The sequence below is a fragment of the Neoarius graeffei genome, chromosome 6, assembly GCF_027579695.1.
Source record: "Neoarius graeffei isolate fNeoGra1 chromosome 6, fNeoGra1.pri, whole genome shotgun sequence".
Taxonomy (NCBI): domain Eukaryota; kingdom Metazoa; phylum Chordata; class Actinopteri; order Siluriformes; family Ariidae; genus Neoarius; species Neoarius graeffei.
In genome coordinates, this window is record NC_083574.1 from 68,599,982 (window position 1) to 68,627,278 (window position 27,297).

At 41.9% G+C, this 27,297-nt stretch overlaps 1 protein-coding gene across 1 annotated transcript in view; it reads left to right on the forward strand.

The window, feature by feature from the left end:
- The window catches only part of LOC132888311 (reelin-like), a 1,389,809-nt gene that overhangs the window by 1,032,826 nt on the left and 329,686 nt on the right, over positions 1–27,297 (forward strand). The window contains 6 exon segments of the mRNA XM_060924376.1: positions 5,948–6,142; positions 22,248–22,521; positions 22,685–22,825; positions 22,936–23,113; positions 23,325–23,409; positions 23,519–23,701. Coding sequence (XP_060780359.1) covers positions 5,948–6,142; positions 22,248–22,521; positions 22,685–22,825; positions 22,936–23,113; positions 23,325–23,409; positions 23,519–23,701 — 1,056 coding nt within the window.

Below are 27,297 nucleotides of genomic sequence, written 5' to 3' on the forward strand. Positions count from 1 at the left end.
ATATATAAGTTTTGCCAGAGTAAAATCTTACTTAAAAACAGTCCCCCAAAACATTGCTTTGGACTGATTAAGCCAGACCATCAGTAAAATAACTCAGCAACAAAACTATGGCTACGTTTACATTAGACCGTATCTGTCTCGTTTTCTTCGTGGATGCACTGTCCGTTTACATTAAAACGCCGGGAAACGGGAATCCGCCAGCGTCCACGTATTCAATCCAGATCGTGTCAGCTCCGGTGCTGTGTAAACATTCAGAATACGCGGATACGCTGTGCTGAGCTCTAGCTGGCGTCTCACTGGACAACGTCACTGTGACATCCACCTTCCTGATTCGCTGGCGTTGGTCATGTGACGCGACTGCTGAAAAACGGCGCGGACTTCCGCCTTGTATCACCTTTCATTAAAGAGTATAAAAGTATGAAAATACTGCAAATACTGATGCAAATACTGCCCATTGTGTAGTTATGATTGTCTTTAGGCTTGCCATCCTTCCACTTGCAAGTAGTAAGTGATATGCGCTGGGATCACACACACAGCGGCTCAGTCCCGAATCGTGGCTTGTGCACTTCACTCGCGCGCTGTGTGAGCTGCGCAGGGCCGGAGTGCGCACCCTCCAGAGGGCACTCGCTGTTCAGGGAGGAGTGATTTGGAGCGCAGGATGCCTGCGGAGCCGAGCGTATCCGTGTATTGGTGTTGCTGTGTGCACGCAAATCGTGTATTGGTGTTGCTGTGTGCACACTAATCGTTTTAAAAACGTTAATCTGATGATCCGCTGATACGGTCTAATGTAAACATGGGCTAAGGGTCAGAAAGTCAAGAAGGTTTGGGTATTATTAATTTTATCCTGGAGAGCAAGGAAATGTCCTCCAGGGCAACGTGTAACAAAAGCTAAAAAAAACCAGAGGGTCGGGAAAAAGAAAACCATTCGGAAGAAGCAAGCCTAAAGGAAGGAACACTGTTGGAGATACAGTACCAGGCAAAAGTTTGAACACAACCTCTAAATCAATTTTTTTTATTAATTAAAAGACACATCATGTCTTAAAATAATGATGGACTGTCATTTCTCTTAATTAGCTGAGTGATTTGTGGTATAATATGAATTACTACAGTTGTCAAATAAGGCTATGAACTGGATTTTTATTATTATTTACTATTTATTGTTTGGTAGTCTCAAACACACACATTAAGAAGGCAAGACATTCCACTCAGTAACTTTTGACAAGGCGCACCTGTTAATTGAAAAGCATCCCAGGTAATGATCTCATGAAGGTGGTGAAGATAATGCCAATAGTATACAAAGCTGTCTTCAAGGTAAATGGTGGTCATTTTGAAGAATCAAAAATATGAAACTTTTAACACTTTTTTTGCCACATAATTCCATGTTATTTCTTCTTCTTTTTTTTAAATTTATTTCCAGAATTTAAAATGCATAACAGCTCATGTGGTACTAACAAAAAGGTCAGACATATTGAAATGGTGGTGGGTGTACAGGATAAATGTACAGGAAATTTGTGCTTAAGTGACAAGGGGGTGGGGGAATACATGCACCATGCCAGTTTGTCACAGCCCCCCGACAATAAGGCTTCTAGTTAGAAGTCAGATGAATCATGAAGTAATCCCAGATTCTCAATGCCATCGGTCCTTTCCCTCCCTTATCCTTACCAACATAACCTAATATGATGCTGTTTCATTCATTAGTACCCTCAACTCATGAAGTGTTGTGCATGGGGGTGATTTCCAGTGTCTCAGTATAATTCTGGCAGCTGAGACCATGCCAACCATCAAAATTGAATAGATACTTTTTGTCACATTCAGAAGTTTTGTTTTATCTCCTAAAAAGCATAATTGTGGGGATACCAGCAAGGTTTGTCCCACCCGTGTCTGCAAAAATTCCAGGACTTCATGCCAAAATCGCCTGACCAGAGAGCATTTCCACTGAAGATGCAGAAAAGTGCCCATCTCTTTTCCAGTTTTGCAACATGTACTGCTACTTGTTAGTTCTATCTTGAAAAGTCGACATGGTGTCCAGTAATGTCTGTGCAAGAAATTATATTGAATAAATTTCCCTCTCATTTCCCTAATACATTTACCATTATTGGTCAAAATTTGTTCCCAATGATTCATGTCAATTTCACATTCAACGTCTCTGTCATATGATTCTCAGATTGTCACAAGTGCTACTAATTAGATAAATAATTGTGTTATTGTACAATACTGAAGCTCTATGTCTGAAAGTGATTTCAAGATAATTAACAACTGGGTTGTCTGCTTCAGTTGACTGAATGTTATTAGTGATGCAATGTCTAATTTGTAAATAGTTCCAGAAATCACCCTTCTCTTACAAGTTGTACTTTTTGGCAAATTTAGTAAAAGACATACATATACTGTCTCTGTGAAGATCACTACTGGTATGTGTTCCATAGCCAAGCCACCATCTCCAATTTACTTTCTGCTTCCTTATTTGTACTTCTGGATTAAGCCAAAGTGAGGCATAATACTGTTTTTAATAGGATATCTTGTGCAGTTTATGAACCTTCCATATGCCTTTTCACAGTTTTGATGGTTTCAGTATTGTTCTACAACATAGAAAATCATCAAAATACAGAAAAATCTATGAAAGTGTGTTCAAACTTTTGACTCGTACTGTCTGTATGTACACACACACAGCTTGCATGAACATACACACAGCTCAAACAATTAGAATATCGTCAAAAAGTTCAATATTTTCCATCAGTTATTTAAAAAAGTGAAAATAGATTCTAGAATCAAAACATGTAAACTGAAATATATTAAGCATTTTTCTGTTTTAGTTTTTATAATTATGGCCTACAGCACAAAAAAATAATTTCAAGTTTAAATAAAACAGTATAACTACCCTGTATCTCTTAATCTTGTTCAGTACACACAAACATGCTCATGGGGAAGACTGCGGACTTGACAGTTGTCCAGAAGATGAACATTGGCACCCTCCATGAGGATGGCAAGCCACAAAAGGTTGTTGATGAAAAGGCTGGCTGGAAAAGGTGCAGAAGAAACAGGGAACACTGCAGCCTTGAGAGGATTGTCAAGAAAATTTGATTCAAGAACTTGGGAGAGCTTCACAAGGAGTGGACTGAGGCTGGTGTCAGTGCATCAAGAGCCACCATGCACATAGGTTTTCAGGAAGCCACTCCTGAACTAGAGACAATGTCAAGCATTTTACCTGGGTGAAGGAGAGAAAGAACTGAACTGTTGCTCAGTGGTCCAAAGTTCTCTTTTCAGATGAAAGTAAATTTTGCATTTCTTTTGGAAATCAAGGTCCTAGAGTCTGGAGGAAGAGAAGAGAGGAACAGAATCCAAGGTGTTTGAAGTCCAATGTGAAGTTTCTGCAGTCTGTGATGATTTGGGGTGCCACATCATCTGCTGGTGTTGGTCCACAGTGTTTTATCAAGTCCACAGACAATGTAGCCATTGACCAGGAAATTTTAGAGCACTTCATGATTCCATCTGCTCTCAAGCTTTATGGCAATGCCGATTTCCTTTTCTAGTGGGACTTAGCACCTGCCCACAGTGCCAAAACTACTACCAAATCGTTTGCTAACCATGATATTACTCTGCTTAATTGGCCAGCCAACTTGCCTGACATGAACCCCATAGAGAATCTGTGGAGCATTGTCAAGAGGAAGATGAGAAACACCCAACCCAAAAATACAGATGAGTTGAAGGCCACTATCAAAGCAACCTGGGCTTCAGTAACACCTCAGCAGTGCCACAGGCTAGGCTAATGGCCTCCATGCCATGCCGCACTAATTTGTGGTAAAGGAGCCCCAACCAAGTACTGAGTGCATCAGTGAACACACTTTTCAGAAGTTGGATATTTCTGTATTGCAAACCCTTTTTTGATTGATCTCAGGAAATATTCTAAAAATTTGATATACTGCATTTCTGATTTTCATGAGCTATAAGCCATAATCATCAAAATTAAAACAAAAAAGGCTTGAAATATTTCACTTTACATGTAATGAATATAAAATATATGAAATTTTAACTTTTTGAATTAAATTATGGGAAAAAAAGAACTTTCATGACATATATACAGTTGTGGTCAGAAGTTTACATACAGTGACATGAATGTCATCTTGGATATGAATGTCATGGCAATATTTGGGCTTTCAGTAATTTCTTTGAACTGTTCTTTTTCTGTGGCAGAATTATTGTACAGCATACATCTTTAATTAAAAAAACATAGAATTTGGTGCACAGGTTTTCTTTGGGTTTTCTGAAATCAACACAGGGTCAAAATTATACACACAGGGTCAAAAATTTACATACGCTCACTTAGATTATTAATTCAGAGGTGCTGAAACTTCCAAAACATCTCTTATCTTGCCAATGCCGATGTCTCTTAACTTCCTGTTAGTGATCATGATTGACTACAGCTGATGGCTTCTCTGTGCCTTCATAAAAAGGGTTTGTTTACAGCACTTATTGGATTGACCAACACACAGTAAAATGGGAAAGTCCAAGGAGCTCAGTGCATATCTGAGAAAGAGGATCGCAGATACACAACTTCAGAATGTCTCTTGGAGCCATTTCTAAACAACTGCAAATTCCAAGATCAGTTCAAACAACTGTATCCAAGTTATTGTGAGGTGTAGTCACTTTGCCTGGTAACTTGAGTTACAACAGGACAATGAACCCAAACATGCAGCAGAGCTGGTTGTGGAGGATAAAGCAGGCTAACATTAAGCTTAAAACAAGTCCTGACTTCAACCCTATTGAAAATATATGGGCCGGGCTTATAAGTCGAGTCCATGCCAAGAAAAAAAAAAAAAAACATTTAATTGAACTCTACCAGTTCTACCATGAAGAGTCATGAAATATCCAACCAGAATTCTGCCAAAAGCTTGTTTATAGTAAACAAAAATGTTTGGTCAAGGTCAATCTTATGGAGAGATATTTCACCCAAATATTAGATGTGCTGTATGTATATTTTTGACCATGTGTTGATTTCGGAAAACCCAAAGAAAATTAAAACTTGTGCACCAAATTCTAGTGTTTTTTTTTAATTAAAGATGTATGCTGTACATTCTGCCACAGAAAAAGAACAGTTCAAAGAAATTACTGAAAGCCCAAATATTGCCATGACATTCATATCCAAGAAGACATTCATGTCACTGTCTCAACTTCTGACCACAACTTTATATTTTTTTAATATATAGGAATACTTCTAAATTTACCAGCAGTCACTTGGTTTGTTGTTGTTGTTGGAGAACATTGCTGTACAGCAGGAAGAACTTTAAAGAAAGCTATTTAAAATAGTTTAATTCATACAAAAAAAAACATGAATGATTGTCAAAAAGAATTAAAAAAAAAAAGAAAATTGAACTGATGATTGTCAAAAAGAATTAAAAAAAAAAAGAAAATTGAACTGAATGCCATTGTTGGCAACATAGGGTGGCTACCAACTCCACTGCACATGACTCAAACAATATAGGTTTTGGAGAAATGCTCTTTCACCAAAAAGGTTTTGTATGAAGGGTTTACAAAACATCTACCCAGAAAAGAGCAATAAATTCTTAGTGCTTTCTTATATAGAAGACCTTCTGATCAATTTTTTACAGACTCCGTCTTTCTCAGATCTCTGCACGGATTTTTCTGCTGTCTCCCTTGATAACATTATCAAACACGCCCAAGCCCATGTTCATAACATTACGAGGCTGACCTATGTGACCTTACACACACACACACACACACACACACACACTAGATAATATGTGGAGCATGCTACAGTCCCATGGGGCGGGGGGGATAATTAATGGGCATGGATGATCTGTCAATCATCCTATTTACCTGTCAAATTTGAAGACTTGTACTACTACATACATACGTATGTACGCATGCGTGTGTGCACACGCACGCACACACGACATTTTTATGTGTGTTTCACTGTTATCTCTTATTGCAGGAAAACACTCGGCCCAGTGGGCACTTGATGATGTCCTGATTGGAATGAATGATAGCGCCAGAACTGGTTTTCATGACAAGTTTGATGGCACCTCACCTTTAAGGCAGAACTGGTTCAGAGTAGTGGGTGGAGAAGTGACAGCTGACTGTCTGTCTTTGGACACAGCCCTCGTATTCCACTGTGATTTAGAAGACAGTAAGTAAGCACTGACCACCAAATTGACCATTTTGAATTCATATAACCCAGAGAATGATAAAATATTTCCTTTTGATTAAAACTGATACATTAAATCTGGGCATTGGATAATTCTTTCTACTAGTACATCTCAAACATTAGACTATCTTGAAAAGATTCATTTTGTTCATATTTTTCATAATTTAACAATTCATAATTTAATTCAAAAAAGTTAATTATTGTATATTCTATATTCCACACAAAATGAAATATTTCAAGTTTTTGTTTTAATTTTGATGACAATGGCTTATAGCTCATGAAAATCAGAAATTCATGATTCATGATCTCAAATTATTAGACTATTTCCTATGATCAAACAAAAAAGGGTGTGCAATACAGAAATGCCCAATTTAAGTATGTTAATTTATACACTCAATATTTCATTGGGACTCTTTACGATGAATGACTGCATCAATGTAGCATGGCATGGAGGCAATCAGCCTGTGGCAGTGCCGAGGGGTTAATGGAGCCCAGGTTGCTTTGTTAGCGGCCTTCAGATTGTCTGTGTTTTTGGTTCAGGTCTCTCATCTTCCTCTTGACAATACCCCACTGATGCTTGATGGGATTTGAGTCAGGTGAGTTGGGTGGCCAAAACAAGCAGTGTAATATTCATGGTTAGCAAACCATTTGGTAGTAGTTTTGGCATGGTGGGCATGTGCTATGTCCACCTGGTAAAGGAAATCAGCATCTCCATAAAACTTGACAGCAGATAGAAGCATGAAGTGCTCTAAAATTTCCTGGTAGATGGCTGCATTGACTTTGGACTTGATAAAACACAGTGGACCAACACCAGCAGCCGACCTGGCAGCCCAAATCATCACAGACTGCAGAAACTTCACACACCTTGGATTCTGTTCCTCTCTACTCTTCCTCCAGACTCTAGGACCTTGATTTCCAAATAAAATTCAAAATTTACTTTCATCTGAAAAGATGACTTTGGACCACTGAGCAACAATCCAGTTCTTTCTCTCCTTAGCCCAGGTAAGATGCTTCTGACATTGTCTCTGGTTCAGGAGTGGCTTGACATTAGGAATGCGATAGTTGTTGCCCCTTTCCTGAATATGTGCATGCTCTTGATGCACTGACACCAGCCTCAGTCCACTCCTTGTGAAGCTCTCCCAAGTCCTTGAATTGAATTTTCTTGAAAATCTTATCAAGGCTGCAGTCGTCTCTGTTCCATGTGCACTTTTTCCAGCCAGCCTTTTCAGCAAGGACCTTCTTTGGCTTACACTCCTTGTGAAGGATGTCGATGATCATCTGGACAACTGTGAAGTCAGTAGTCTTCCCCATGACTGTGGGTGCATGATTGAACTAGACAGAGAGCTCCACAGTATTCATACTGTTTTACTCAATCTCAAAATGAAATACTTTTTTTGGGGGGGCGGGGCAGTAGGCCACAATTCTCAAAATTAAAATACAACTCCCATTCTTTAAAAAAAAGGGACACTGTAACACACAATTTGCAAGTCATAGAAACCCTATATTTCATTGAAAATAGTACAAAGACAACATATGAAAATGTTGAAACTGAGCAATTTTATTGTTTTTTGAAAAGTATATGCTCATTTTGAATTTGATGTCAGCAAAACACTGCAGAAAAGTTGGGACATGGCAACAAAAGACTGAAAAAGTTGTGCAATGCTTTAAAAAAATGGTTAAATGGCAACAGGCCAGCAACATGACTGGGTATTTAAAAAAAAAACACATCCCAGAGAGGCTGAGTATCTCAGGAGTAAAGATGGAGAGGGGTACACTGCTCCGTGAAAGACAGCATGGGCAAAAAGTGCAACAATTTAAGAATAACATTCCTCAATGTAAAATTGCAATGAATTTGGGGATCACATCGATGGTACATAATGTCATTAAACAATTCAGAGAATTTGGAGAAATCTCTGCATGCAAGAGACAAGGCTGAAAACTGACATTGGATGCCTGTGATCCTCAGGCCCTCAGGTGACACTGCATTAAAAAGAGACACGTGTCTGTCATGGAAATCACTGTCTGAGCTCAGGAACACTTCAGAAAACCACCATCTGTGAAAACAGTTCATTACTGCATCCAGAAATGCAAGTTAAAACCATATATAAACAATGTTCAGAAACATCACCACCTTCTCTGGACCCAAACTCTTTTACCATGGACTCAGGCAAAGTGGAAAATTGTTCTGAGGACTGATGAATCAAAATGAGAAATTCTTTTTAGAAATCATGGACACCACGTCCTCCAGGCTGAAGAGGAGAGGGACCATCTGCCTTATTAGTGCACAGCTCAAAAGTCAGCATTTGTAATGATATGAGGGTGCATTGATGCACATGATATGGGTAACTTGTACATCTGAGAAGCCATCATTAATGCTGAATGATATATACAGGTTTCAGAGCAATACAGTATGCTGCCATTCAGGCAAAATAATTTTCAGGGAATGCCTTCCTTCTTTCATCAAGACACTGCCAAACCAGGGGCGGCACGGTGGTGTAGTGGTTAGCACTGTCGCCTCACAGTAAGAAGGTTCTGGGTTTGAGCCCCGGGGCCGGCGAGGGCCTTTCTGTGCGGAGTTTGCATGTTCTCCCCGTGTCCACGTGGGTTTCCTCCGGGTGCTCCGGTTTCCCCCACAGTCCAAAGACATGCAGGTTAGGTTAACTGGTGACTCTAAATTGACCGTAGGTGTGAATGTGAGTGGTTGTCTGTGTCTATGTGTCAGCCCTGTGATGACCTGGCGACTTGTCCAGGGTGTACCCCGCCTTTCGCCCGTAGTCGGCTGGGATAGGCTCCAGCTTGCCTGCGACCTTGTAGAACAGGATAAAGCGGCTAGAGATAATGAGATGAGATGAGACTGCTAAACCACTTTCTGTATATATTAAAACTGCATGGCTCCATAGTAAAAGAGTCTGGGTCCTAAACTAGCCTCCCTGCAGTCCATACCTGTCTCCCATTTAAAACATTTGGTACATTATGAAGCGCAAAATATGACAAAGGGGACCCCAAACTGTTGAACAACTGAAATTGCTTATCAGGCAATTTCAGTTGTTCAGACAACATTTCTCTTTCAAACCTACAGCAATTGGTCTCCTCAGTTCCCAAACATTTACAGAGTGTTGTTAAAAGTAGAGGTGATGCAACACAGTGGTAAACATGCCCGTGTCCCAACTTTTTTGAAACATGTTCCTGGCATCAATTTCAAAATGATCATATATTAAAAAATATATATATAAAATCTCACTTTCAACATTTTATATGTTGTCTTTTTGTACTATTTTCAATGAAATGTAGGGTTTCCATGACTTGCAAATTATCACATTCTGTTTTTATTTACAGTTTACAGTGTCCCTACGTTTTTGGAATTGGGGTTGAAACATTTTAGTTTACGTGTAATGAATCTAGAATTTATTCAATTTTCAGTTTCTTAAATAACTCATGGAAAATTTTGAACTTTTTCCTCAATGTTCCAATTGTTTGAAATGCTCTATTACACCTAGTTTAATACAATATAAATATTAGCAAATAAATTCATATGGTACAAAATACACATTCTGATGACAGCCTTTCCTTCCGTGTGGATGTAAATGGGCCATTTCACATGTCAGTATATGGCTGATTATTGCTACAGTACAAACCAAACCTAACCCTCATAACATTGTTCAGATTATGTGGAGCTGGCACTGTTGTGGTGGCAGTGGACAAAGTTTTTGAATGCTAATCCTAAAATGGGAATTCTTGTAAACAAACATTCACATAATTATTCTGATTATGACTATAGAGACTGATGTGGATGATGTTTATCATTCAACTGATTACATTCCATACTGGCAGTCCAAAATTCATGCTTTTTGAACAAAAATTGTGAGCAAGGGAAAAAAAAGCAAAATTCAAAATGGTTTACTTTCTGTTTGATAACTCACAATGTTGTTGGATCATAAACACTCAGTACCTTCCAGAGATTTAAAGGTCCGTGTAGGATTCAGTTGATTGCAACCAACTGAATACCCCTCCCTTACCTCTTACTTTCAAAGCAGGTCTTAAAATGTATGGTGGCCATCAGGTGCCTCTACCATACTTGCAATGCTTACATGCATTCTCCCTTACTTTTTCTTGTGCTAAATAATAAGCATGATTGTCCATTTTTCAAAATGTGGGTTTTCAAACTTGTTAGGCAGCACCAGCAAACATTAATTCCTCTTCTTTATCTTTTTTTCTGGGGCTTTGTTCTGGATTCATGCTAGCATTTGTAAAAATGTGAAAATTTGTAGTTACAGTTAATTAGTGAAAAAATGCTTATGAACACCATCTTCCATTTCTGTTAATAGATAAATCCTACATAGTGTACCTTTAAAGGAACAGTCCACCATACACCATAATGAAATATGCTCTTATCTGAATTGAGACGAGCTGCTCCGTACCTCTCCGAGCTTTGTGCGACCTCCCAGTCAGTCAGACGCAGTCAGACGTGCTGTCACTCCTGTTAGCAATGTAGCTAGGCTCAGTATGGCCAATGGTATTTTTGGGGGCTGTAGTTAGATGCGACCAAACTCTTCTGCGTTTTTCCTGTTTACATAGGTTTATATGACCAGTGACATGAAACAAGTTCAGTTACACAAATTGAAACGTGGCGATTTTCTATGCTATGGAAAGTCCGCACTATAATGACAGGCGTACTATGGCGTACTCGGAGAGGTACGGAGCAGCTCGTCTCAATTCAGATAAGAGCATATTTCATTATGGTGTACGGTGGACTGTTCCTTTAAGAGGAAGAACATTCATGAAGCACACCTTGCAAATAGCACCCCCACTGGACAGAGCTTACCAAGTTACATAGAACAATCAAAGGACCTATGTTTGGTCATGAAAATCCAGTACTTGTTGTGTCACATCCCTGGTGGAAGCTGATTTTCTGAAAGCATGTTGTTCAAGCAGGTTTCAGTGATGATTAAAAACCTAGTTACATATTAGCAGAATAATGCAGCACATGAAATATCAGCTCAGTTGGATTTTTGGCACATGAGGAACAGCTATTTGGACTTCGCCTCACCCTGAACAATGACCATGCCCCAGGCTTGACAAACATCATCAGAACTTTGTATCTTTTTAAAATTTGGTTCAAATCCAATAACTCATCATGAATTACAGCTCCACCAGGTCCACCACTTCCATATACAGTATATTACTGAAGTTCACACTCTCTTGAATAGTTTGATACCAAAAGTTATAAAGATTGAGGAAAAATCCTAGAAATAGTTCACAAAAGTAAGTAAAATAAAAATAAAAGTAGGAGCAAGGCACCTAACCCCCAACCGCTCCTCAGGCACTGGAGCATATCTGCCCACTGGTCTGGGTATGTGTGTGCTCATTGCCCACTTGGGTGTGTGCATGCGTGTGTTCACTGCTTCAGATGGGTTAAATGCAGAGGACAAATTTCACTGTGCTTGAATGTGCATGTGACAAAGGCTTCTTATTCTTGAAATATCATGAATTTGAGTGGGTAGAGCTAAATGGTTCAAAAGGAATTTTTGTATGGTTTGATCAAAAGAATCGAGTAATCAAATAAATGTACACACCCTGTTTTCCCAGAAATTGAGCATAGCGTAAGTTCTGGCAGGCCACAAAGTCAATCTCAGCCCTCAATCCCAGCTACATCAGCTGACTGCAGCTGATTTCAAGCCAGCCCACATCAGCTGACAGCTCAGCTGACTCCTTTCTATGTGTTCTATTGGCATATCTCTCATAGGGCACCTTATTTAAGCTGCTTTAACCTGCCTACCTTTGCTACTTCCTCTACAAGCCATTTTGTAACCCACCTGCACCCCAACTCCTCCCTTTTTATGCTGTCTGACTTTAATCAATGCAATTCTGGTATCATTGATGCCTGCTCACAATCCAGTCCGGGTCACCTTCTTTCATTGCTCCATGGTCCAGTTCTGATGCTCACATGCCTATTATAGGCACTTTCCTTGGTGGACAAGCATTACTGACCAGTCTGCAGCTACTCAGCCATACAAGCAAGCTGTGATGTGCTATGCATTCTGACACCTTCCTATCCAGCCAGCATTAACTTTTTCAGCAGTTGTGTTTTAGGTGCTCTTCTGTAGTTCACCAATTGTCCTTCTTCTGAGCACTTCTGATAGATAATCACTGCATATTGGGAACACCACCTTAATCCCTGCCATCCCCATTGCTGCCACCCTTCCTGCTTTAGCCAGTCCATGCAGGCACATGGAAGGGTAGTGAGGCACTCCCCCTGCCTCAAGGCTTTTCAGGTAGGCATGTGGAAGGGCAGGGAGGTCCCTTAATCCTTGCCATTTTCATTGCTGTTTCTCTCCCTGCTTTAGTCATTCCACACAGGCACATGGAAGGGCAGGGAGGTGTGTTCTCCCTGCCTCAAGGCTTTCCATGTAGACACATGGAAGGGCAGGGAGGTCCCATATTCCCACCTTAAATCAATGTCATCTCTGTTGTCATTGAAGCCTGCTCTGTTCTGTTCTGTATTGGGGGTTTTGTTGCAGCTCTCCCCACTTTAGCCTTTCCATGTAGACAAATGGTAGGCTTTCCATGTATGCATATCGAAGGGCAGGGAGGTCACAGAACAGAGCCACCAGCCAAATACAACTTATTGCAAATATTGCAATGTAAATAAAGTTCCTTGATGAAAGTTGTCCTGACAGTAATATGCTATTTTGTGTGCACAAATACAAATAGCACAACCCAGTGGCCAGATCATACAGGGTCCCTACCTGCAGCTACAATTTAAGTTTGGTGATGAAAGCTCCATGTTAACCCTGTCAAATGCCTGTTGAAACCTAAATGGCTGGTAGCTGCCATGTTTTTAAGTAATTAAATCATCGTCAAAAATTAACTTAAAAAATTAGCACACCGATGCACCATCTCAAATTTCAGCTCAATCTGACTTATGATTCTGGGGAAACAGTTATTGGACCAGAGCACCACCTTGATATAGGACCCCAAACATTGCCTCCTACCTTGGAATACTGTATATCAGGGTGCAGGCACTTATGGATGTATGTGCAGGGGAGAGTGGGGAAAGCAAACTGGAAACAAAGCCAAAATGCAAGACTAGAATCAAGTTTGTGGGACAGGCTAGGGTCGATTGATCGGTAGACGGGGCAATGCGGACAGGGCTAGAGAATAATGAGAAAGATATGAGTGCGAGGGTCAATAACACAATAAAGCAGGCAATAGAATAAAGGCTCAGTATGACAGGCATGAACACTGAACAATACTTCTCATCGAGTGAGCGCGGGAGAGGTGTTTATATAGCAGGGGCTGATGAACCAGGAAAGAAGTGACAGGTGTATTTAATAAACAGGTGATAGAGGGCACTGTGGTTTGTGGGTGTTGTAGTTCTGAGCAGCCATGTTTGTAGTTGGGTTCGGGCTGGCGCTCTCGACAGCATTACTGGAATATGCCTAATGTTTTTCACTAATCCATGCAAGCAATCATGAGTTGCAGCTGTTTGAGTAAATGAGGCTCCATCTATATTAATTGAAATTAATCAATTAATTGGTTTGAATTAATTGACATGTGATGGCCATGTTGCTTACAAATATCAGCATGCTTTGAATCCAGGAATTATGGTTCTGGAGATATGGACCAAAATGTAAATGTTTGCACTATAACACCACCATTAGGCCACGAGATCGACCTCATCTCACTTATGTGGGCAGAGGCACAGAACAGATTTCAAATTGCATTTACATTCATTTTGGTGAAGAAGATGATGATCATGGTGAAAAACATGTTGACTTTGTGAAGCGAATATAACGAAAATTATGGAGAACAGTATGTTTGCTCTGGCAGGCCAACAGAAATATAGACACAAGCAGCAATCTGCTCAAATCCCCCCCCCCAGTGGCCAGTTCTTGACAAGTTTTATGACAATATTTTTGTAATCAAGTGAAATTCCTGTTAAAACTGATTAGATGATGGTGATCATTTATTTGAACTAACCCCAAAATCCACTTACAGAGTAGCACAATGATGCAGTACAGCAAAGTTAATCATGATAAAATTTATGGTGCCTGTCAAACAGTTATCTGAGATTAGCTTTGCCCTGCTACAGTATCTTGCAAAAGTATTCATCCCCCTTGGTGTTTGTCCTGTTTTGTTGTATTACAAGCTGGATTAAAATAGATTTTTGGGGGGTTAGCACCATTTGGATTACACAACATGCCTACCACTTTAAAAGGTGCAAATTTTTATTTATTTATTGTGACACAAACAATAATTAAGATAGGGAAAAAAAACCAGAAATCTGGAGTGCGCATAGGCATTCATCCCCTCAAAGTTGATAATTTGTAGAGCCACTTTTTGTTGCAATTACAGCTGCACGTCTCTTAGGGTATGTCTCTATTAGCTTAGCACATCTAGCCACTGGGATTTTTGCCTATTCCTCAAGGCAAAACTTCTCCAACTTCTTAAAGTTAGATGGGTTGTGTTGGTGTCCAGCAATCTTCAAGTTATGCCACGGGACCTCAATTGCATTGAAGTCTGGGATTTGACTAGGCCATTCCAAGACATTTAAATGTTTCCCTGTAAACCACTCCAGTGTAGCTTTAGCAATATCTTTAGGGTCATTGTCCTGCTGGAATGTGAGCCTTCATCCCAGTCTCAAACCTCTGGCCACTTCAAACAGGTTTTCCTCCAGAATTACCCTGTATTTAGTGCCATCCATCTTTCCTTCAATCCTGGCCAGCTTTCCTGTCCCTGCAGATGAAAAATATCCCCACAGCATGATGCTGCCGCCACCATGTTTCACTGTAGGAATGGTGTTCTCAGGGTGATGGGAAGTGTTGGGTTTGCACCACACATAGTGTTTCCCATGATGGACAATAATTTCCATTTTAGTCTTATCTGACCAGAGAATCTTCTTCCATGTGTTTGGGGAGTCTGCCACATGCTATTGGACAAACTCTAAACATGTTTTCTTACAAACATATTGCCTGCTGGTTCTACCTCCCTCCTCTCTATCCACAGCTAATGCTCGACCCCACTGCCACATATCACCACTGTCCAACTCTGCATGCTGGGGGGCTGTCCAGCCTGCAACTGACACCCCCCATCAGAAAAGGTAATCTGACACCACCATCTGTGCCACTGGCCTCTGGAACACCTCAAACTTAGAGATGAAGCACCAGCAAGTGATTCACACATTGGCATCCTTCATGTGCTGGAGCCATTGGAGCAGGGTGTGATCAGAACACAGAGTGAAAGGACATACCAGCAGATAGTGTCGGAGAGTGAGGATCACCCACTTGATGGCCAAACTCTCCTTTTCTATCATGCTCATCTCTCGCACTGAGAGCTTGCAGTTGATTGCAGGGGCAATCCTCCCCCTTCACCACTTGGGACAAAATGGCCATCAGCCCTCTGTCCAACATATCAGTCTTCAGAACAAAAAGGAGAGTAATGTATGGTGAATGCAACAGTGGGCCCTGACACAAAACTGCTTTTACCTGGACAAAAGCCCATTTGCATGGCTCCAGCTACTGGGCTGAATCTAGTGCACCCTTTTTAGTGAGGCCAGTCAGTGGGCTGGTTGTGTCTGAAAAATTAGGTACAAACCTCTGATAGTCACTAGCTAGCCCCAGGAACTGCCTTACCCCCTTTTTGCTCTGAGGTCTTGGGCAGGCCACAATCACTGCAGTCTTATCAATTTGGGGACAAATCTGCCAATGACCCAAGTGGAAGCCCAGATACCATACTTCAACACATCCAACTGCACACTTCCTTGGGTTTGCTGTGAGTCCCACTCATCTCAAGGACCTCAGAAGAGCCCTCAGATTTTGTAAAAGGTGCTGCCAATCATTATTTTAAATGATTGTCATCTAAATCAACAGAGGCATATGCATTGTGTGGGCAGAGGTGTCGGTCCATGAGACTTTGAAACATGGCTAGGGCACCAAACAACTCAAATCCATGGGTAACAAACTGGGGTAACTCAAATGGAGTGTGAAAGGCCTTTTTTCCCCTCAGGATATTGGATTCAAGGGAATCTGCCAGTATCCCTTGGTTTAATCCAGTGTTGAATAAAAGCAAGCTGTGCCAAACTGATTGAATGGTTCATGAATGAGTAGTATTGGATATGCATCAAATTTAGACACTGTGTTGACTTTTCTAAAGTCTGCACAGAAACGGATCAACCCATTAACTTGGGCACCAAGACCACTGGGCTGCTTCAGTCACTTTGGGACTCCTTGAATGTTGAGCATAGCCTTGATAGCATAGCCTTGAACATAGCCATAGCTCTTCCCCCTCTCCGTGTGATCATGACATGGATCTGACGCAGACAGCCCTGGGACCACCTCCCCAGGTAACAGTGGGGTGAGATTTCCCTGTGATGTGCCACTGCAGGACCCACCCACTACTAACCATTTCATTAATGTTTTAAACCCTGGCCAGTCTGTTCCCAGGATCAGTGAGGGGGTGAGGCTCGGCCTAACCACCACCTCCACACTGTCTTTCTCCCCGGACATGAATAGTGATGGGCATTAGTAAACATTTGTGAATGTCCCCATGCACACATTTGACCTTCACTAATCATGTATTTCCCAGTGCCCTGCAATGAATCAGGCTTTGATGCATGGAGATCTGATTACAACCAGAAACCACCAAAGCCTGATGTGTACCCTCCTTGAATACTCACAATGATTTAGTATGCTCCTGTTTGATCAGGGGAAGCCTATGGTCCATCAGGGATGCAAATCAGTAGCCCCACCTCCTTGAGGAAGTGCTGATACCCCATTTTCCCTCTGCACTGACAGACCTGCCTGGTCTCACTCCCAGTTCTGGTGGGCATGGATGAGTCCATCTGTGGAGAGAGGGGATTAACTGCAGCACAGACACAGAAGGAGAAGGGAAAGAAGAAACACGAGGACAGACATGAGTGCAGGGAGTGGGTTTTGGGGTAATTGGCCCCTGTTTCCATGGGGCTGGGGTAGGGGAGGGGCAAAGAGAGAGATAGAGGGAGAGGGAGGGGGAGAAAGTGAAAGTAAGAGATAGAGAGGACAAGAAGCTGCAGGAGCACCTGCTCCCAGAAATGCTGTCAGCTGGTCCTCTGCCAGCCAGACTGCCTCCTCCAGCAAAGCCACTCAGTGACACTGAATCCATGTGGATGTCTCACTCAGCAGTTAGGTGACGAACTGCTCCAGTGTCACTCACTCGATGATGGTCTCAGCGTCACCCTCACCTGCCAGCAGCCACTGTTGGCAAGTGTCCTGGAGCTGTTGCATGAATGCAAATGGCTAGCCCCCTTTGCTGTAGCCAGTGAGCAAAAGTGCTTGTGTTGCTTTTCTGGGCCATGGGCGGCCCGTTGTAAGATGGCCCGCTTCAGGTTGGGGTACTCCAGCATGCTGGTGGCCAGGAGCTGCCAAGCCGTGAGCTGGGCTTCCCCCGAAAGGAGCTGCAATAGACAAGCTGCCCACTGTGAGATTGGCTATGAGCTTGCCTCTGTGACATGCTCGAATAGCTTGAGGAAGACTTCAGGGTTGTCCTGCAGCCCCATCTTGCAGCGACTGCTGGAGCACCTGTTGACTGGATCCAGCTCTGGATCACCTGCCAGTCTCCTGTCTGGGCCTCAAGCAGAGCCCAGAAGCACTGCCCTGATCTACTGAAAGCACAATGAGGGCATGATGCTGGTGCCGGAAGACCTTGGCAAACATCTGGAGGAGCTCTCTGACTGGTTTGGACTCCATGGCAGCATTTGTTCCTCAGTCCCAGGTTTTGGCACCAGTGTAACAACTCTCTATGTTGGGAAACAGAGGAACTGGGAGCAGGCTTTCAGAACAGTTGCGTTCTTTTTATTGTGCACACTTTTCAGTGACTGCTCCCGATACAGAAAATCACTACACGCATGCATTCATGAGCATGATGGGGTGTCGCAGGTCTCTATCTTTCATTCCTGGCTGTTTGAAAGACACACAGAGATGCATGTTAATAGACAGTCAGTAATTAGACACAGGTATACCTCTTCCCATGTTACCTACTGGTTCAAACTGACTCCTCACCATTCACAGTCAGTGCTTCACCACACCCCCACTGCCACAAAAATATTAGTCCTTTGTTGTCATTGATTTTAAAAAAATGTTCCAAGACTTAACAGCTAAGTGTGTCCAGGTTTAAAAGCTAAACATTTAAAAAATGTAAAGACTGAAATGTTGAAAATGTTGAAACATGTTTAAAGTTTAAACTGCTTTATATTGCAAACCCAGTTGGTTGCAAGGGTGTTGCTATGTTTGCTTCTTAAGAACAGTAAGTCTAAAAGTCTAAAGGCTTTGTTAAAATGTTGCTTGCATATTCACAATGCTAGCCAGTTGCTAGGATATTGCTAGGTGGCTTTTATTGGTCCCATGTAGTTTCTATGATGGTTTCAAAATTATTCCAATTGGTTTCAAGTTTGCAGTTAGCTGGTTGCTAAACCTGCAGTCACAGTACAGCTTGCAATGCTTTGTGATGGGTTATCGATGAAAATGAGGTGTTTTGGTGGCGATGCATGGTGATATACAGGTGAACTAAAAGTTGTGGTCATACAGCAGAATAACCACACTTGACTGTCACACTTTTGTGCACTTAAGCCTGGTGCAGATCAAACTGCCATGCTTGCTCATGGAGCATGTTGTGCACACTCTTGGGACCCAGTCATTATGGGAAACACCTGATGCTGATTTGAGTGCAATCAGCACATACATGTAAGGATGCTGTTTTCACAGAGACTTTGTGAAGTATCATCATTATCACTGTCACATTTGTGGCTAGCCATGTTTATGACTTTGGTTAAATACTCTGCTTTATGACTCTGCTTTCTGTTTTGCTTTTGGTTTCACTTGTGTTTTGTTACTTTGATACACAAACCTCACAGATTGTTTTTGTAAATATCATGCCTGTTAATAAATACTCTTCCTGCACTTACATCCATCTGCCACCACATACCTGACAGCATTCTTTGCAAAGTCTCTGTTACCCCTTTTCCACCAAATCAGTTCCAGGGCTGGTTCGGGGCCAGTGCTGGTGCTGGTTCACAACTCATTCAACTTGCGAACCAGCTGAGAACCAATTTGCTTTTCCATAGCTCGGGGTGCTAAGGGGAGCCACATCATTACGTCACTGTATATGTCAGTTACGTCACTGCGTTTGCATAAACCTTGGCGCGAACATCGAAGCAACAACACGGAGAAGAAGAAGCAGCAACAACAACAATAATGGATGACTGCTACTTTACTGCATCCATGATATCTCGTCGCTTATTTAAAAATGGCGCCCTCTCACGGTCTTGCTATTGTTGTTGGTCTTAACAACTCCACCCCCGCTGACGTAAGCAGTTCTTTCCTCTAACCCAGCAAAGAGCTGGTGCTACCCTGGAACCATTTTTTTCTGGCCCAGAGCCAGTTCTTTGTCAGTGGAAACAGAAAACCCAGTTCCAAACTAAGCACTGGCCCAGAACCAGCCCTGGAACTGATTTGGTGGAAAAGGGCTATGTGAAAACAGTGTCCTTATAGGTGTGTGCTGATTGTGCTCAAATCAGCATGAGGTGTTTCCCATATGACTGGTTCCAAGCGCATGCACAACATGCTCCAAAGTATCCTCAAGTGTAAATGCACTTTTCAAGTCTCGGCGAAGGTTAGGCTGTGCCTCACTGTGTTGACGAGGCTCCTGCAAACATTGGGGACAAGGAGTTGAGACAAATACATCTCAAGAGACTTGTCAAAGGTTCCCCAAGCTTTGGGAAGTATTCCTAACCCATCTGTGAGTATTCACCACTTAGTTTGCTGAAGAAAACATTGCCACCAAATTTCAGTGCATGCATTGAAATTTTTCAGGTAGTTTTTGCCCACTCCCGAAGCAGAGACACATCAAAAAACAACTCGCAAAGTTGGGAGAACATTCACCATGCATTGCACAATTGGTGGCAATGCTACCAATTTTTCATCACCAAATATTTGCATACCCATAGTGAGCTGTAGTATGACCAGGGCCTAAGGAAACTTGGCTGTTTGCTAGGGTGTTGGTAGGTGGCTCATACCCCAAGTGATTGCTGTGGTGTTGCTAGTTTATTTTAATATGATCCCAGTTGGTTGCAAGGCTGTAGCTTATAAGTTGCAAAAGAAACTCAATTGGTTACTTGGGTGTTGCTCTGTTAGGAGTTTCCAATGTGGTGATAATTGGTTGCAAGATTGTAAGTAGTCAGTTGCAAAGGAAAATCAGCTGGTTGCTAGTATGTTGTCAGGCAGTTATTATGGGATCCCAGATGGTTGCTGTAGTCTTTCTAGGCAGTTGCAATGTGATACCTAGGTTTAGTTCATCAGACACTAAAGAAACTCAGTTGGTTGTTCAGGTGTTGCTAGGCGGATGTTATTGAGTCCCAGGTAGTTCCTATATTGTTTCTAGGAGATTTTAATATGATCCCTGTTAGTTGCAAAATTGTAGCTAGTTGCTTGTTAAGGAAAGTCAGCTGTTTGCTCAGGTGCTCCTTGGTGAGGTATGATGTTTCTAGATGGTTTCAAGATGATCCCAGTTAGTTGTTTCCAGGAAGCACAACAATCAATTGTGTTTCCTGGCTGCAATGCATTCTGGAAAAACCAGTTAAAAATCTCTTAAAGTCATGAGCCAGCCTGGAACATCTAGGTCCTGATCTGATCTTTTACTCCACTCCCTGGTTTTCCCTGCTCTGCAGCCAGCACACCTGTCTCTCATCAGCTCATCCACGGCCCTCTATTATGTCGCTTGGAGATTCACTTGGCACGGGATTATCTTCACCTCAGGATATGTATTCCACCTTTCCCCCCTAGTTTGTATTGTATTATTTTGCTACTTTGCTGTGCACTGTGGAATTACTTTTATCTCTTGTTTTGGGACTATGAATGCATTTCTCCTGATGCGGAAGCACTCTGAACTTTTTGTTTTTGCTCTGAGAGGTCTTTTTCTGCTGCAGGGTTGCCTTTTTTTCTTCCATGCTCTTCTGTCAGTTTGACACTAGTCTCTGTTTTTTCCCCTAATTATACATTCCAATATTTCTCCTGTTGGCTGCTCTCCTCCTCTAGTCCTTCACGATCAGGATTAAACACCAGCCTTCACTCCAGTGCATGTGAGTCTGCGTTTGGGTCTAGCTAGCACCTACTGCTATTTGGCTCATGACACTTAACCCTTTTAATATTTTATTGCACAATAGAGTAGGAAAGACTGCATTTCCTACAACTCTTGGCTCAGCAGTGGTGTCTGTAGTGTGATGACATTGATCCAACCTTGCAAAATGATGCAATTTGGCTCATTGACTGAAACACCATTTTCCCCAAGTGACTTTCTCATACATTTGTGAATTTTTAGTATCGGAACAGGATAAGTGGCTACAGATAATGGATGGATGGAATCAGAATTTGAGTTGTTTTTTTTTTTTTTATTTCAGAGAACATCCAAGTTTTAACGTGTATATTTCTGACTTTAATCTTAGAAATTCTGAGGGTCTCTCTCTCTGAATATTACCCCTTCCCTCAGCTCCATATGTTTTTAACTTGCAATGGCCCAAATATGCCATCATAGATTCAAGCATGCTATGCTATAATTAATCCATAACTTTTTGATTTTACTAAATGTAGGTAAATTTAATTCAATACAATTCATTTTTCAAGTCCATGTTTGTGTGTGGCAGCATGGTGGTGTAGTGGTTAGCACTGTTGCCTCACAGCAAGAAGGTTCTAGGTTTGAGCCCAGTGGCCAGTGGGGGTCCTTTCTGTGTGGAGTTTGTATGTTCTTCCCATGTTTGTGTGGGTTTCCCCCATAGTCAAAAGACATGCAGGTTAGGCTAATTGGTGGCTCTAAATTGACCATAGGTGTGAGTGTGAATGGTTGTTCCAATGTGTCAGCCCTGCAATGATCTGGGTGTATCCTGCCTCTTGCCCATAGTCAGCAGGGATAGGCTCCAGCTTACTTGCGACTTTGCACAGGATAAGCGGTTACAGATAAATGGATGGATGTTTGTGTGTCAAGTATGGGTGCTTAGTTTGTGCAAACAATAGTCGGGCAGGAAGGCAAGATATGCTAAGCATCTTTGTATACCTCCTAACAGAGGGTCTTCGCTATGCTGAGAGTTGGGACTTTGAGGTGTCAGCTTCCTCATTTCTGCAATTTGATCTGAGCATGGGCTGCAGTAAGGCTGTGACACCAACTCACAGTGTCCACCTGGAGTTCTCCACTGACTGTGGCAACCACTGGACATTAGTAACATCTGAGTGTATACCGCCTGCTATTGGATGTGCCAGATATACTCAGAGCTCCATCTATAGTACTCCCCAGTATTCCCAGTGGAGAAGGGTCACTGTTTATCTTCCAAGTGCTGCCAAGTATGCCATATACACCTTTCTTAACATGTCATAAAATGCATTTTTGATTCTGTTTTGTAAACTCAAGAGGGAGTATAAAATTGAACAAGTTAAATTTAAAGACTAAATTTATATACCCAATTTTTGGTTTTGCAGAAACTATATTACATTTGTTGTGATGTAGTTCTCCTAGAACAAGGTTCCGCTGGATCCAGCCTCACTTCGCTCCTGGAGCAGATAGCTGGGCCCTGGACAATGTGCGACTCGCATCTGGCTGTCCTTGGATGTGTTCAGGACATGGCGTGTGTGACAATGGACACTGCATGTATTTGGCGCCAACACACACATTGTGTCAATTTGTCAAAAGATTAAATTTGTCAAAAATGGTGGATGTTGCTGTATTTCAGTCTATTTTTTTCCCTGTTTGACCAACAGATGTGACAGAGATTATGGTGGGGCTCACTGTGTGCCCATGGCTCCTCTGCCATTTGTACTTAGAGAAGACTTCAATAAGAATCTGGATACAGTGATTTGGCCTGAGATTTATGGAGCAGAACGTGGCATGTTGAGTGGAGAGCCTCTTAAATCAGGCACTGCTCTGATCTTTAAAGGAGTAAGCAATTTATTTACTCTGTTCTCTGCTTATCTACTACCAACCTCTTAAAGTGTTTAAGCCCACAGCCCTCCTGTAATGATGTACATTTATTTGGACAAAATTACAAATATATTTTTAAAGATCTGTGATTTCATAAAATATACTGCAGTAGTATAGTAATACAAAATATAGTAATTGTGAAATGTCTTGTACCTTTCTTTGTATTCAGGAAGGTTTGCGCATGCTGGTTTCACAGGATCTGGACTGCACAAGTACTCTGTACATCCAGTTGTCATTTAAATTTATCACAAAGGGTAAATGTCTTGATAATTTTATCATTGCCATATGGAATAGTAAGTACTGCATATGTTTTCTTATTTTTTGTTTTTTAAACATGAGTTCGTTATGTTGGTGTGTACTCAGGAATCCCAGAGCGTTCTCATTCCGTGTTGCTGCAGTATTCAGTGAATGGAGGGATTATCTGGCTACTGTTGCATGAGATGTACTTTCCTTCTTCCACTGACACTCTGCTTCTGCATCTGCCACTGCCTCCGAGTGCTCAGACTAATGCTACACGCTTCAGACTGTGGCAGCCTTACAATAATGGTGAGAATAGATGATACCTAGTTATTTGCACACCATATTTCTGTTTACAAGTCATGTTCCATAATGTTTACAAAAATAGGACCAAGCACTTTAGGTTGATTTGACAGAGATAACATAATATATAACAGGGGTTCTCAACCTTTTCTACTTTAAGGCCCACCTATTCATACTTGTAACGAGTCGAGGCCCATTAAAGGAACAGTCCACCATACTTCCATAATGAAATATGCTCTTATCTGAATTGAGACGAGCTGCTCCGTACCTATCCGAGCTTTGCGCGACCTCCCAGTCAGTCAGACGCACTGTCACTCCTGTTAGCAATGTAGCTAGGCTCAGTATGGCCAATGGTATTTTTGGGGGCTGTAGTTAGATGCGACCAAACTCTTCTGCGTTTTTCCTGTTTACATAGGTTTATATGACCAGTGATATGAAACAAGTTCAGTTACACAAATTGAAACGTAGCAATTTTCTATGCTATGGAAAGTCCGCACTATAATGACCGGCGTACTAACACCTTCTGCGCACTTCGGCAGCGCATTGATATCTGAGCTCCGTATCAATGCGCTGCCGAAGTGCGCAGAAGGTGTTAGTACGCCTGTCATTATAGTGCGGACTTTCCATAGCATAGAAAATTGCTACGTTTCAATTTGTGTAACTGAACTTGTTTCATATCACTGGTCATATAAACCTATGTAAACAGGAAAAACGCGGAAGAGTTTAGTCGCATCTAACTACAGCCCCCAAAAATACCATTGGCCATACTGAGCCTAGCTACATTGCTAACAGGAGTGACAGCGCGTCTGACTGTGTTGAAGTTGAATTTAGACTCGTGTTTTCAAGCAATGGGATGACAATCAGGTGTGAGTGGGCACCCTGTTTTATTTAAAGAACAGGGATCTATCGAAGTCTGATCTTCACAACAAGTTTGTGGAAGTGTATCATGGCACGAACAAAGGAGATTTCTGAGGACCTCAGAAAAAGCATTGTTGATGCTCGTCAGGCTGGAAAAGGTTACAAAACCATCTCTAAAGAGTTTGGACTCCACCAATCCATAGTCAGACAGATTGTGTACAAATGGAAGAAATTCAAGACCATTGTTACCCTCCCCAGGTGTGGTCGACCAACAAAGATCACTCCAAGAGCAAGGCATGTAATAGTTGGCAAGGTCGCAAAGGACCCCAGGGTAACTTCTAAGCAACTGAAGGCCTCTTTCACATTGGCTAATGTTCATGAGTCCACTATCAGGAGAACACTGAACAACAATGGTGTGCATGGCAGGGTTGCAAGGAGAAAGCCACTGCTCTCCAAAAAGAACATTGCTGCTCATTTGCAGTTTGCTAAAGATCACATGGACAAGCCAGAAGGCTATTGGAAAAATATTTTATGGACGGATGAGACCAAAATAGAACCTTTTGGTTTAAATGAGAAACGTGTGTGTGTGTGTGTTTTTTTTTTTTTTTTTTTCTCCTATACTTTTTTCTGTCTGTACTATGAAAGCTAAGTCGAACCGGAGTCAAATTCCTCGTATGTGTAACATACCTGCCAATAAAGTGCTTCTGATTATGTTTGGAGAAAGGAAAACACTGCATTCCAGCATAAGAACCTTATCCCATTTGTGAAACATGGTGATTGTAATATCATGGTTTAGGCCTGTTTTGCTGCATCTTGGCCAGGACGGCTCGCCATCGTTGATGGAACAATGAATTCTGAACTATACCAGCGAATTCTAAAGGAAAATGTCACGACATCTGTCCATGAACTGAATCTCAAGAGAACGTGGATCATGCAGCAAGACAACGACCCTAAGCACACAAGTCATTCTACCAAAGAATGGTTAAAGAAAAATAAAGTTAATTATTTGAAATGGCCAAGTCAAAGTCCTGACCTTAATTCAATCGAAATGTTGTGGAAGGACCTGAAGCGAGCAGTTCATGTGAGGAAACCCACCAATATCCCAGAGTTGAAGCTGTTCTGTATGGAGAAATGGGCTAAAATTCCTACTAGCTGGTGTGCAGGACTGATCAACAGTTACCAGAAACATTTAGTTTCGGTTATTGCTGCACAAGGGGATCACACCAGATACTGAAAGCAAAGGTTCAGATACTTTTGCCACTCACAGATATGTAATATTGGATGATTTTCCTCAATAAATAAATGACCAAGCATACTATTTTTGTCTCATTTGTTTAACTGGGTTCTCTTTATCTACTTTTAGGACTTGTGATAAACTGATGTTTTAGGTCATATTTATGCAGAAATATAGAAAATTCTAAAGGGTTCACAAATTTTCAAGCTGTTGTTGGCTCCTTTGATCTCAAAAGATCATGGTGATCTGCGCCAGGGGTCATCCATCAGTTGTCAAGTTGCAGCGCCTGGTATGACCGTATAGACCCCTTTCCCTGACGTCACCTGAAACTGGAAGTAAACAGACCCTGCGCCGTTTTGGAAGACCAACAAACTCGTGATTAGGGGGAATTAACGGCAGCGGTATGTGAACCCACGAGAATAAAGTGGAGTGGCAAACGACTTAAACAAACAAATCTGAGCGGTTTTATTTATGATTTATTGGCCCAACAGTAGACTTGAAAGAAACCTGTGTGAGACTTGGCAAAAAACTGTGGATATAATTGATAAGTCTGTGCATGATCTGCGGACACTTTGAGGTAAGCAAACACAAGAAATTCAGATTTAAAACATGCTAAATTGGCCCCAAGTTGATAACTGTATGAGGAGCAAGCCTCTCAGACTTCTACAATTTAATAATTTAGGATGGTTTGGGGCTTGCTTGCTGCTGCCAGGTTGGTTGTTGAGTAGCCTGACTTTTTTTTTTTTTTCTTGCGTGTGGTATCATTGTTGACGCGAGGTTGTCTTTTGAACATGCCAATGCGGACACGGTTTCCCCTGATGAGTTATGACTTCAGACGCGATGCGTGTGTGGAGGTGTGGAGTCCGCGTGATATGTGCATAAGATAGGCTTCTCATGTGTTTGGAGATCCGCGCTCCAAGACAAGCGCAAGCGCCCCCCCCCCCAAGGGAAAAAAGGGACCCCCCCGAAAATATCGGCATAGTTCGAACACTGAGTGTAGGCACTGGGTGTAAACAACAAATGGTTTACAATGTCTGGGTAGCAAACAGATGGCAGAATTGGTGTCCGGTCCTCCTTATGTTTCCATTCTCCCTTGCCGCGAGTCTTATCATATGGGTCAAACCCATCAATCACAGCCAGTTTCTGCACATACCATGCCCTTTCTGCAGCTGGTAATGTACTTGCATAACCAGAATTATCATCCATCATGTCACTTTACTCTCGCTCGTACTTTGTTTTATATTGTGAGTGCATGTACTTGGTCTTCCAATATGGCACCTAACAAAATCTCGCGGCGCGGTGACGTCATGTGAAAGGGGTCTATAGGCCGATGCTTGAGCTGCACGGCCTGCTACAGTTGCTGCAGGTGAAGTTGCTTGGTCGGGTGTCTGTTGGTGCCAACTGCAGTCTCCGCTGTCGTCAGAGCCTCCTCTCCCCCCCACCGGGTCTCTCTCCTTTCCTCAGCTTCCCCAACGATGTCCTTGGTGGTAGACCACCAGCCAGTGCGGTC